The sequence below is a fragment of the Carlito syrichta genome, unplaced genomic scaffold, assembly GCF_000164805.1.
Source record: "Carlito syrichta isolate Samal-C Ts95f unplaced genomic scaffold, Tarsius_syrichta-2.0.1 Scaffold289261, whole genome shotgun sequence".
Lineage (NCBI taxonomy): Eukaryota > Metazoa > Chordata > Mammalia > Primates > Tarsiidae > Carlito > Carlito syrichta.
Window position 1 is genome coordinate 87,977 of NW_007233357.1, and position 13,331 is coordinate 101,307.

Below are 13,331 nucleotides of genomic sequence, written 5' to 3' on the forward strand. Positions count from 1 at the left end.
CTCACCTCAGCCTCCCAAAGGCGCGGGATTACAGGCTGAGCCACTGAGCCCGGCAGATTTGATGTTTTTATGCCTTCCCCTCCTCCCTCTCAGAATTGTAAGTCCTAATTCTCAACTAGCAGTTTTTTAAAATTGTTAGTATAACTTTTACTTCTGACTTTGTGAGTTTGATGAGTTCAGTTCCATCTGGTTTGGTTTTAGAGAGTCTACTATATCAGGCACATTGTAAGTTACAGTGTTCATGTTAAAACAAGAACAGTGTGAACCAGACTTGGTGGCATAGCCTGGTCCCAGCTACATGGGAGGCTGAGGCAGGAAGATTACTTGAGCCCAGGAGTTTGAATGTAGCCTGGGCAACATAACGAGGCCACATCTCAAAAAAGAAAGAAAGAGAAAGAAAAAGAAAAGCAGTGTGAATGGAATTAGAAGGTCTCTGTCTTTATGTGTCAGCAAATTATTGTGCAGTCTTAAATAGAAAGGTACCGGCACCTATGAAGTACCCAAGTTACAGAGAGGAGAAAGGGAGTAACTTAGGACATGTGTCTAAACTAAGTTTGAAAGGACAACCAGGAATTCAACAGTTGGTCAAGGTAGGGATTTATGCTTCAGGGCTTAAATACTGTCTATATGATGCTGATTCTTGTGATTTCTATGACAAGAAATCTGACTTTTCCATGAAACTGGAGATGCAGATAGATTTATACATATATATGTATTTATCTCCATCTGTGTGTGTGGGCCTATGATTTTTCTACTTGAATGACAAACAAGTTTTTTTTTTTTTATTTTTTTGAGTTGGAGTCTCACTCTGCCGCCCAGACTGAAGTGGAGTGGCCGCTCCCGGCCACCGCAGCCTCGACCTGCTGGGATCTGGCGATCCTTCTGCCTCAGCCTTTCAAGTAGCTGGAACTATAGGCGTGCGCTACCACGCCTGGCTAACTTTTGATTTATTGTAGAGATGAGGTCTCGCCAAGTTGCCCAGGCAGGTCTCGAACCCACGGGCTCAGGCAATCCACTCACCTCAGCCTCCCAAAGGCGCGGGATTACAGGCTGAGCCACCGAGCCCGGCTCAAACAAGTATTTTAAATCTAACATACCTAAAACAAACCTTAATTTTCTCCCCAAAATGTGCTTTTTATTTAATTGTTCTATTTCTGTAAATGGTTTCACTATCTACTCAGTTGCACAAGCCAAAACCTAGAAGACATTCTTTTTTTTTTGAGTCGGAGTCTCACTCTGTCACCCAGGCTGGACTGTAGTGGCACGATAATGGCTACTGCAGCTTCGACTTGCTGGGCTCAGATGATCTTTCTGCCTCAGCCTCCCGTGTAGCAGGGACAGCAGGCATGCACCACCATGCCTGGTTAGTTTTTTTATTTTACTGTAGAGATGAGGTCTTGTCATGTGGTCCAGGCTGCCCAATCCTCTTGCCTTGGCTTCCCAGAGGCTGGGATTACAGGCATGAACTACCACATCCAACTTAGAAGATATTCTTGAATCCTCTTTCCTTTGTTCCCCACATCTAATCCATTAGTAACTCCTTTAGAGTCTACGTATATTCCAAGTTAATCCACTTGCCACCATCCTTCCTTCTACCCTAATCCAGACCACCACTGTTTTCCATCTAGATTATTACAGTAGCTTCCTGACTCGTTGCCTTCCATTCTTCCCTCCTACTACCTAACCCCTAGATGGATCATATCATTCCCTATCATGGCTCTTAGAAAATCTGGACTCTGTAAGGTCAGGCATGGTGGCTCATGCCTGTAATGCCAGCACTTTGGGAGGCAGGAGGATTGCTTGAGCCCAGGAATTCGAGACCAGCCTAGGCAGCACAGTGAGACCTTATCTCTACAAAAAATAGAAAAAATTAACCTGGCATGGCGGCACACACCTGTAGTCCCACCTACTCAGAAGGCTGAAATGGAAGGATCACCTGAGTCCAGGAAGTTGAATTTGCGGTGAGCTGTGATCGTGCCACTGCACTCTAGCCTGAGCCACAGAGTGAGACCTGACTCAAAAAAAAAAAAGAAAAAGAAAATTCAGACTCTGTACCTTGTCTTACAAGATATTCTTGACCTGCCTCTGTAGACTTACCATGTATGGAGCTCCCTTTTGATAACCTCATTCTGTTCACATTGGTCTTCTTTTTATTCTTTGAATTAACCAAGCCCATTATTCCCTTAAAATCTTTGTACTAGGCCTCCCCTCTAATGAAATCCTCTCTTCAGCTTCCTGTGGCTGACTCCTTGTCATTCAGGGGCATTAACTTCAGCATATCTCCTCAGAGAGATCTTCCCTGACCACCCACCTTGGAATAACCTCCCAGTCACCAATTACCACATCATCCTATTTCTCTATGAGTACTCATCACCATCTACTTATTTTCTTGATTGATTGATGTCTTCCTCTATTGGAGTGTAAATGCCACTGGAGCAAGACACTTTGCTTTGCTTCTTCTGTGCTAGAATACAACAATAATCATTATTGAAAAAATGAGTTTCAGAGGCTTGGAAGCATGAGACGGGTTGGGTCTAAGACTGCTGGAGTGTGAAGTGTTGGGACTGGAGTAGGCAGAGTGATCTTTAAGGACCATCAGGAAAAGGGCATTGGAGAAGTAGGTAGAGTCCAAATCAAGAGGCCACTCATAAGGAATTCTTGAGCTTGGCCTTATCCTACAGTAGTGACAGGTTATCCAGTGGTACTGTATGAGAGGAGGTCACAGTAGGCAGAGGACGGTTCGGGAAAGACTTTGGCAAGTAAGAAATAGTATCTTTTCAGTGGTCTTCTGAATTACTCTCCTGGAAAGCTGAGTATGGTCTACCTGTGTCAGACAACTTTCAAAATGTATTATTAGGTAGACAAACCTCTATCCTTTAACTCATTATCCTTCTATTTCACGCTAGTGGTCAATTCTACATGTTCTATGCTTTAAAATCTCCAACTCATGGCGTGTGCGGAATCTGTGAGGACCACATGCACACTCAGTAAGGCAGAGGAGAGCCAGCCTATTTTCACTTTTTACTGGACCATGTCAGTAAACCCCTTTGGTCTCTTCTATTTCTAATGTTTCAAGCAAGGTCTCCTACCTTCTCTGTACTTGATTGCTCTGTCAGAAACTCAGCTCTGTAACTCATAGTTTCTGAATGTGTTCTGAATAAAGTGATTTTTGTACTCAGCCTTTTGTGGGTCAGCTAAATAGTGGAGCTAGTGGACAAAAGTTGCTTGCACCTCTGGGAATGGTAAAAGATACTCAGAAGGCTGTGGGCTCAGTGACCTGACAAGCTGTCATCATGTAATTGTGGTGCCTGATATTTTTGTACTTACTCTTGAAGAAATATACACAATCCTGCCTGAATTTGGCTACATATCTTTTAAACCCAGTGATTCAGCTCACAATAATATTAATATTATGTCAAGTCTCTTTCACTGTGTCATTTGTAGACACCATCTGGGAATTGCCATCTGGGACATGAGATCTTGGCTTTTCTACAGAAGTCGTGTCTTCAGGTTGGCTGCACCATATGTTATCCCTGTGTGAACTGAAAGTAACCATTTGGTATGACGTAGCTAACATTCTGGTTACATGTACCACCTTCTTTTAGTCACTTTAAAAGGTGATAATCTGTATCTAAAGTGATTCAATACGTTTTCTCTGGTTTTCCTTTTTCATCTCTGCAGCCTCCTTTGGAAAGCCTGGCAACTGTGGAAGAGACTGTTGTTCGTGATAGGGCTGTGGAGTCCCTGAGACAGATCTCCCAGGAGCATACTCCTGTTGCTCTGGAAGTTCATTTTGTACCTCTGGTGAAACGCCTAGCCAGTGGCGATTGGTTCACCTCTCGAACATCTGCATGTGGTTTGTTCAGCGTTTGCTATCCCAGGGCTTCAAATGCTGTCAAGGAAGAAATTAGACAGTAAGATATGGTATTTTTTTGAGTAACTTGGGATTATTGGGGACTCATAGCTGACAATTTGCACAATATACCTAGTTACCAACGAGTGGCCGATACTGGAATAATAGGATTGATGATGTAATTTTCATCATCCATTTAAATATCCCACTGTTTTATTTTTGTTACTTTTATGAGTAGAAGCCTAATCACTGATGTTTGTAAATGAAAACCTCTATACTGTCTGTCTCTGTGTTAATGCGTGGTGTATAATGGGAAATACCTTCATTGTTTTATGCTGCAGGCACTTCCGTTCTTTGTGCTCAGATGACACACCAATGGTACGACGTGCTGCTGCTTCCAAGTTGGGTGAATTTGCAAAAGTTTTGGAATTAGACAGTGTGAAAAGTGAAATTGTTCCATTGTTCACGAATCTAGCTTCAGATGAACAGGTAAATTAACTCTTAGTATTTATGGGATACAGATACACTCCTCTCTGAATTTTAAGAATTTATTTGGGGAGTTTTGGTTCTCATGTTAGAATCTTTTTTTGCAAAATTAATACTTAATTCTGGCCTGGATAAAGTATAATATGACTCATCTCAGTGTTCTTATGTTTCTCAATCAGCCCATGATTTCTTATTTATATTAGCAGGTGTTAAAAGAAGGGGGAGTTAGAGAGGAAATGAGAGCCATAATTAGAAAGGAAGACCAAAGCTGTATCAAGGGGTAACATACTTGGGAATTGAAGCCTGCATTTGTAATATGGGGGAGGACTGTTTCCTGAAAGTCTTGACTTTAAAAAAACTCAGCATAGAATGTGTTAGGAAAGTTCTCTGCTTCTCTTGTACTAGTGTTTGGTATTACTTCACATGATAGCAATTTTAAATTCAAGGATCTATATCTCTTTGGTGTAGAAATAACAATAAAGGAAGCAGATACCTAAATAAAGTACTTAGTGTTTTTTAGCCTCAGTTCTAAGTGGTTACATGTTTTAAGTAATTCAGTCCTCACAACAGCCCCCATGACATAGTCAGTTTGACATATTAGGAAACAGAGGCACAGGAAGTTTAAGTAACTGACTCAAGGTTGCATAGTTACCAGTGGTAGAGTTGGGATTTGAATCTAGGCATTTTGGCTCTAGAATTCATGCCCTTTACAACTTGGCTGTATTGCCTTGCTGAAGTGGTGCTTAGAAGGATTAGTCCCTAGAGTTCCTGGCCTCCAGAAGAAGAGTCTTTTTGGGCTTTTGATATCCTGGTCCCTGCCCTAGCATCACTTCATGTGAATAGGTAGGATCACGAGCATCCTATCATGATGAGTTGATGAGTATTGATGAGTCTTATTTTCAGATTCTTAATCTGAAGGTGGGAAATCTGACCTTCAAAATAATTTTTTAAATGTATTAAAATAACATACAGAAAACAGCACAAAGTAAATCTTCAACTTAATGAATTATTATATGGTATTGTCTTGTAACGGTCCTCTCTGAAAGAAGACAGCCACTACTTCAGAAACCCTCTGTGGGCTCCCTTCCAAACCCACTCCCTTCCTCCTCTACTCCCCACTTTCTACTCTCTTAAGAGTAACATCTTGACTTTAATGTTTATAACCTCACTTTTCTTTGCACTTTTATTACCCAGTCACTGTAGTTTAAAATGGTGCTGTCCAACAGAAATATAATGTAAGCTACCTATTAATTTTAAGTTTTCTACTAGCCATGTTTTTAAAAGTAAAAAGAAATAGATGAAGATAATATGTCTTATTTAACCCCAAATTTCGAAAATTTTATCATCTAAACATGTGATACTAGCCACATTTCAAGTCTCCGAAGCCACACGTTAGCACAGGTTTAGAATACTTAATTGGGATTTTGTTGATTACAGTTCCCATTGTATAATTTAACATTTTCTTTTGTTCTCTGTATTTCCTATAAAGCGGTAATTGAATCTGGAACAGAAGTTAACGAACTTCTTTTGTGTGGGCCAGACAGTTTCTGTTATAATTAGTCAACTCTGCTGTTGTAGTACAAAATCATCCATAGGCAATATGTAAGTGAATGGACATGGCAGCGTTCCAGTAAAAATCTTATTGATAAAAACTAGCTTCCTCCTGTGTTTGGCCAGTGTTTGCCCCACCCCTGATCTAGAAGCTTAATGAGATTTAGGTGTTTTGGGGATCATAAGACCACTTCATGCTTTGCCATATAATATGCATATTTGTGTTCCCTCTGACCATTGATGAAAGAATTGGTCTTGGCTTATTCATTCATTGAAAAAATATTTATTGAGCACCTGGTTTTTATCAAGCACTGTTCTAGTACTGGGATACAGTGTTAAACCCGGCATACAAGCGCCCTGTTCACATGGAGCTGACATTTTAATGGAGAAAAACAATAAACAATAAATAGGGTATTCTTCTAGACTAGCTAGTCAGAGGACTCTGAAAAGGTGATATAAATGGAGACACGAAAGAAAAACGCCAGTCATGCCTTTTTCCAGAGTGTCAGGGCTCCAGGAAAAGAGGAGGCCAGGGAGAGAGGACACCTAGAATAAAGACCCTAACATTGAAGCATAGTGGTCAAGACTCTGTAGGAGACAGGGTTGGAGAAGATAGGCAGGGGCCAGATCACAGAGGGCCTTCAAGCCAGAGTATACAGGTTGGATTTTCTTTTCTAGGGACAGTGTAATTACACCTAGATTTTGAGCAAGGGTGTGGCATGATGCAGTTTACATTTTTCAAAGAAAATAGATTTTAAGGGTGATAAGAATAGAAGCAGGAAGACCAGTTAGGAGACTTAGAGCCATTAGGCAAGAGATGGTGGTGGACTAGGGTGGTAATAGTGAAGACGGAGAGAATCTGGTTATAAAGTTTGGAAGTAAAGTCAGAAGAATTTAGAACCATTGGATTGGATGAGAAGAGGAATTAGGATCTCCTATACATTTGGCTTGAGCGATTGTGTGAATGGTGAGGTACTGAGGTGGAGAAGATGCTGGGAAGAGGAACAGGTGTGGGGGAAATCAGGAATTCTGGGAAAGTGATTAACATTTATTAGCATATATTTCAGTAGTTGATAGTAGCCCCTTTATTTAGCATAATTGTTGAAATCCAAAAATATCTGTATAACTACTACTAAGAACCTCGTTCTATCTTTTTTAGCCTGTTCTTTTGGATACAGAGGCGTAAGTATGTCTTAGGCATATAGTCAGTTATTGTTGAGCTGTAATTTAAAAAATTTGTAGTGTTATGGAAGTTGGAGTCACTGTTCCCTTTTTCTTGGGGATATATGTATGGGCGTATACATACAGTGTTATTGTATACACTATTACAATTTTTGACCTATTTCTCCTGGATGCTCATGTTTATATGTTTTCAGTTTCTGCTTACATATGTCTGATTTTCAACTCTACAGTCTCAGTTCCTAATTTCACATTGGTTTGGCTTAATTGCATATTTTCACTTTCTCAAGGACATGTAGGTATCACATTGATACTTGGCAGTTTGGAATACTGAGCTTAATAATCCCATGGTTTTCTTTCTTTCTTTCTTTTTTTTTTTTTTTTGAATTGGAGTCTCACTCTGTCGCCCAGACTGGAGTGCAGTGGCATGCACTGCTGGGCTCCGGCGATCCTTCCGCCTCAGCCTTCCAAGTAGCTGGAACTGCAGGCGTGCGCTACCACGTCTGGCTGATTTTTGATTTATTGTAGAGATGAGGTCTCACCAAGTTGCCCAGGTGGGTCTCGAACCCGCAGTCTCAGGCAATCCACTCAGCTTAGCCTCCCAAAGCGCGGGATTACAGGCTGAGCCACCGAGCCTGGCTAATCCCACGGTTTTCTAATTCTAATTTCTGTGTTCTTCTAGACATGGCTAGCTCCTTGATCTTTGACATTTAAATCCGACAGATTTTTTTTTGTTACTAACTTTTAATTTTTCTAATGTGTATTTCTAAGTCTTCATCTCATGCTTAAACTCCTATTATTGCCACCTTGAACTGGGTATTTTGAAAACCGAGCTTCCTAATTAGTTTCTCTTACTCTTATTCTCTTTGTTTAATCTATTTTAAATAACTTGTACAATTATACTTTACTTTTTATCCCTCAGCTCCTATTATAGTAAGGCATTGAAGACATTATTAAAATGTTTTCCTTTTTTTCTCTTAATCTTTACATTTTCGTAACAAAAACTCTGCACTCTAGCCAAGGCAATTACTTTGCTGTTCATTCTTAGAACAAAGTCATTTCTATCTTTATGGCTTTGACATGCCAGTTCAAAGGAAGCAGCTATTTCAGGACATAAAGACATGAAACTACATGGCGTGGTGGTTCTTTTTTTTTTTTTTTTTTTTAAACAGCACCCACAGTAGTACTACCCACACCACATACAGTTAATATTGGCTCTTAGTTAATATTGTTTGACTTACAGAAATTGTGTTCCTTTAGGATTCAGTACGACTTCTAGCTGTGGAAGCTTGTGTCAGTATTGCTCAGTTACTGTCCCAAGATGATCTTGAGGCCTTGGTGATGCCTACACTTCGACAAGCAGCAGAAGATAAATCCTGGCGAGTTCGCTATATGGTAGCTGACAAATTTTCAGAGGTAACATCATTGCATTGGCATTTTTAAGTACTAAAGAAAATAAAAACAAAAACCCACAGGTTTGCTGTTGTACCAAAAGTTTTAATTCTTTTAAATGGAGAGTGTTGTGGCAAAAATATACTTGAAGATTGCTTTTTTTTTTTTAGTATACATTAAAACTTGTACAAATTCTTTTATAGCTCCAGAAAGCTGTGGGTCCTAAAATCACCCTAAATGACCTCATCCCCGCCTTTCAGAACCTACTGAAAGACTGTGAAGCTGAAGTCCGAGCAGCTGCTGCCCACAAAGTAAAAGGTTAAGGAGTTCAGTTTATGTTGCAACATATGTCATTCATTTTGGTGCATTTTTTGATGTCAGTGAATATGTTTTTCAAACACTTCAGATTTCAACATGTGGAAGTGTCATATTGTCATATAAAGCTACTCCCTATATATTTAAAACCAAGCATCAATTTTATTTTGTTTCTGTTTAAAAAATACCTTTTCATGCTGAATTAGTGTGATATGCAAAGATTCATGAGAAAGTACATTAATTTTTTTTTTTTTTTTTTTGAGCTGCAGGTTCATTCTGTCACCCAGGTTGGAGTGTAGTGGCACAGTCACAGCTACCTCAGCCTCAACCTGCTGGGCTCAGGTGATCCTTCCACCTCTGCTTTCCAAGAAGCTGGTACTATAGGCGCCTGCTACCATACTGGCTAATTTTTTGATTTATTGTGGAGACAAGGTCATGCTAAGTTGCCCAGACTGGTCTTGAACTCCTGAGCTCAGGCAATCTTCTTGCCTCCGCTTCCCAAAGGGTTGGTATGATAGGTGTGAGCCACCGTACCTGGCTAAAAAGTACATTTAGAACAAGAACCATTTTCCTCCTTAGAGCTTAGTTGCGTAATCATATTATTTGATTTTACTTAAAATTGTTGATAAACCGTTTATTTGGTTCTTTGAAATGACTCTATGAAAGCCTGTTTTCTATTCGTTGTTTTTAGAACTTTGTGAGAACTTGCCTATTGAAGGTAGAGAGACCATAATTATGAATCAAATCTTGCCTTATATAAAGGTAAATCTAACTTCAGTTTATTTTGTTTTACTCTCCCCCATATGAAGCTAAACCTTACCTCAATTTTTTTTTTTCAGTTACGCTTTTTGAGTTTAAACATGAATGGGGATGAACGTGGCAGATATATTAATATGTGACATTGTTATTTATCACTTATAAGTGCCTGTTACAACTGTAAATGCTCTTGGGTGCATATGTAACCTAACAGATGACCTGAGGGAGTATTATCAAGTGATCAGTATGAAATAGTGGTATCTTTAAATTCCTTGGGAGATGGAATGGAAGGTTTCTGTTGTCTTGCAGGAAAGAAAGACTTTGAATTTTGGTTTTATTTTAGGAATTAGTATCCGATATGAACCAACATGTCAAATCGGCTCTAGCTTCTGTAATTATGGGATTGTCTACGATTTTGGGTAAAGAGAATACCATTGAACATCTTCTGCCTCTTTTTTTAGCTCAGTTAAAGGATGAGGTAAGTCTGGCTATACATTCTATTGCCTTTCATACTCTGTGATTTGATTTGGTTTGGGATTTCACTAAAAATGGGACCCAAAACTTATGGAAATGAATTAAAAGATCATAACTTACAAGGGAGGACCCCAAAATCCCCAGAATTTGTTTATAAAAAAATGTGTATTGCATATTTAAACTTCAGTCACCTTCAAAGTACTCTGATGCAATATACCTATAGAGTCACACTTTTTCCACTGCTCTAAACAGTTTTTGAACTTGTCCGTTTTGATGTCTTATAGTGCTTCTGCCATTTTTGTTTCACCTCTTCCACATCAGCAAAGCGTTTCCTTTTGAGATCTTTTTTCATCCGGGGAAACAAAAAAAAGTTGCTTGGGAGAGGTAAAGTGAATAGGGAGGGTGGGGGTCATTCTGTTTTTGTTCAAAAACTACTGAACACTCAATGTGGTGTAGACAGGTGTGTTGTCATGGTGGAAGAACCAATCACCTTTTGCCACAACTTTGGGATGCTTCTTCTGCAAGTTGTGACATAACTGTCTCAAAACTTCCAGATAAAAACTTTGGTTGATGGTTTGATCCAAATAAATTTTGAGTGTGCTACAAGGGGCCTGCCTTCCAAAAGATAATTTTGATTTTTTTTTTTTTTTAGTTGTAGTCTCACTCTGTCGCCTAGACTGGAGTGCAGTGGCACTCTGCTGGGCTCAGGTGATCCTTCCGCCTCAGCCTTCCAGGTAGCTGGGACTATAGGCGTGTGCTACCACATCTGGCTGATTCTTTTTGATTTATTGTAGAGATGAGTTCTTGCCAAGTTGCCCAGGCTGGTCTCGAACCCGTGGGCTCAGGCAGTTCTCTCACCTTGGCCTCCCAAAGTGCTGGGATTATAGGCTTGAACCACTGTGCCCAGCCAATTTTGATTTTTTAAACTAGTGACAATCCCTATGTTTGGATATGGAGTTACAAGTTCCCCAGGAAATGGGCACAAGTACCCATTAAAGGAAATCTACAAACATCTGTCCATCTTCTCTGTCTGATTTTTGCTTTATATTCCCTGATTCCTTATCTTTAGAGCTAATGTTTCTTTGTTTAAAAAGTGTTTTTACTTAAGTATATCAAAAATTATAACGACAGCTAATATTTATTAATTACTGTGTGCCATGCATGATCCTAAGTGCATTGCATGTATCGTTGTGTGTAATACAACAATCTTATGAGATAGGTCTTATTATTATCCCCATTTTACAGATGAGAATGCTGAGGCACAGGGTCTCAGCGATGACGGATGTGGGATCTGAGTTGAGTGCATCTGATTTAATTCCAGAGTTTATGCTCTTTACTATCTTATAGTCTTTTTTAAATTGATTTTAGTCTCTTAGACTTTTTCTTGAAAGTTTTTATTAAGATCAGTTACATTTGTTTCTTGAATTATGTGTATTCAGTATTTAGTATTTCCTTCAAGACTACATTTTTTTCACTGAGTCAGTATTTTCTTTCTTTTTTTTTAATTAATCAATATTTTTTATTATGGTTTTGTGGGGTACAGTTAAGGGTTAAGTGTACAATTATGTTTCATTCAGGCACCCTGTTGATAAGAGGTGTTTTCCCATCCCCAGACAGATATTTGCTACTGTTAATCCCATCCCCCCCCCGTAGTTTCCCAGTACTGTCAGTCATTTTCTTATAGTATTACATTACATTGGATGTTCAAGGTCCATTATATGAGTGAGAACATGTGATACTTGGATCTTTGTTTCTGTGAGAGGTCACTCAGTATTATAGATTCTAGTTCCATCCAGGTTGCTGCGAAATTCATGATTTTGTTCTTTTTTATGGCTGCGTAGTATTCCATCGTGTATATATACCACATTTTTTTAATCCAGTCCTCTTTTGATGGGCAGCATGGTTGTTTCCAGTATTTTCTTTTTAAAACATTTTTAATTTTAAAGGTGTGGGATATAATCCAGAGTTAAGTATATAAATGTTCATGAGTCAGTATTTTCTAATTTTAAAATTTACTTAGCAGTTTTCAACCTTATTCTGACTGGAGAATATTGGGCAGAGGACTTTATTTTTACATGTGGTCTTTGGGGCTTGTATACTTGCAGTGTCCTGAAGTTCGTTTGAATATCATCTCCAATTTGGATTGTGTAAATGAAGTGATTGGAATCCGACAGCTCTCTCAGTCTCTCCTTCCTGCCATAGTGGAGCTGGCCAAAGATGCCAAGTGGAGGGTCCGGCTGGCCATCATTGAGTATATGCCGCTGCTAGCAGGCCAGCTGGTGAGTACATGTGCTCTGAACTGTAGGCTAGGGTCAAATAGTGAAGACTGACCATGGCAAGTAGGAGGCCCACATAGCCTCTATGATTATGTTTATTTGGATGTGTGAAAGGATGGTGTTGTCCTTGTTGCCTGTAGGATGGTTTCTATTTTTATTATTGCATAAATGTCTAACCAAAAGGTACAGGTTGAGTATCCCTTATCCAAAATGCCTGGAACCAGAAGTGTTAGAGATTTCAGATTTTGGAATATTTGCAGTACATATACTTATCAGTTGAGCATCCCAAATCCAAAAGTTCAAAATCCAAAATGTCCCAATGAGCATTTCCTTTGAGTGTCATGTCAGTGCATTGGTTTTTTTGGGCTGGGCACAGTGGCTCATGTCTGTGATCCTAGTGCTTTGGGAGGTTGAGGTGGAGGGTCTCTTGAGGGAAGGAGTTCAAGACTAGCCTAGGCAACACAGTGAGACTCTGTCTCCAAAAAACAGAAAAATTAGCTGGGTATGGTGGTGCATGCCCATAGTCTCAGCTACTAGGAAGGCTGAGGCAGGTGGATTGCTTGAGCCCAAGAGTTCAGAACAGGTGAGCTGTGGTTGTGCCACTGCAGGTTTCACTCCAGAGTGAAACCCTGTCTCAAAAAAAAAAGTTTTGGACTTTGGAGCATTTTGGGTTTGAGATTTTTGGATTTGGGATGCTCAACCTGAATTATGGAAACACATTTCACTTTACTACCACCTAAAAACAGCAATAGAGGAATATGATTAGTTTCTTGCTATTTGTAGCATAGACTTTTAAATATTTAACGTCTCTGTGACTTAAGGAGTATTTAACAGAGAAGAAAGGGACTGTGGTTTCCAGGTAAGCCTGCTTTGATTTTTGCTCAAGGTTCTTTTCTCTGTTTGCTTGTATTCTGAGCAGAATGTCCCTAGATATCACTTTCTACATTCTGATTAAAGGGAGTTGAGGAATCACCTTGTAGAAAGGGGGTATTGAAACTTGTAATGTCAGTATTTTGGCCAAAGTCTACACATTATCACATTATCTTTAC

General features: G+C 39.5%; 1 protein-coding gene across 6 annotated transcripts in view; it reads left to right on the forward strand.

Annotated features, from left to right (window-relative positions):
- PPP2R1B (protein phosphatase 2 scaffold subunit Abeta) overlaps positions 1–13,331 on the forward strand; it is a 40,049-nt gene that overhangs the window by 2,598 nt on the left and 24,120 nt on the right. For 5 of the 6 annotated variants that reach the window (XM_008054225.2, XM_021710504.1, XM_021710503.1 and 2 more), the window contains 7 exons: positions 3,682–3,914; positions 4,195–4,342; positions 8,330–8,485; positions 8,665–8,779; positions 9,468–9,538; positions 9,876–10,010; positions 12,112–12,285. In XM_008054225.2, the coding sequence (XP_008052416.1) occupies positions 3,682–3,914; positions 4,195–4,342; positions 8,330–8,485; positions 8,665–8,779; positions 9,468–9,538; positions 9,876–10,010; positions 12,112–12,285 (1,032 nt within the window). The remainder of the gene's footprint in view (positions 1–3,681; positions 3,915–4,194; positions 4,343–8,329; positions 8,486–8,664; positions 8,780–9,467; positions 9,539–9,875; positions 10,011–12,111; positions 12,286–13,331) is intronic. The other variant, XM_021710505.1, reaches the window with a different exon arrangement.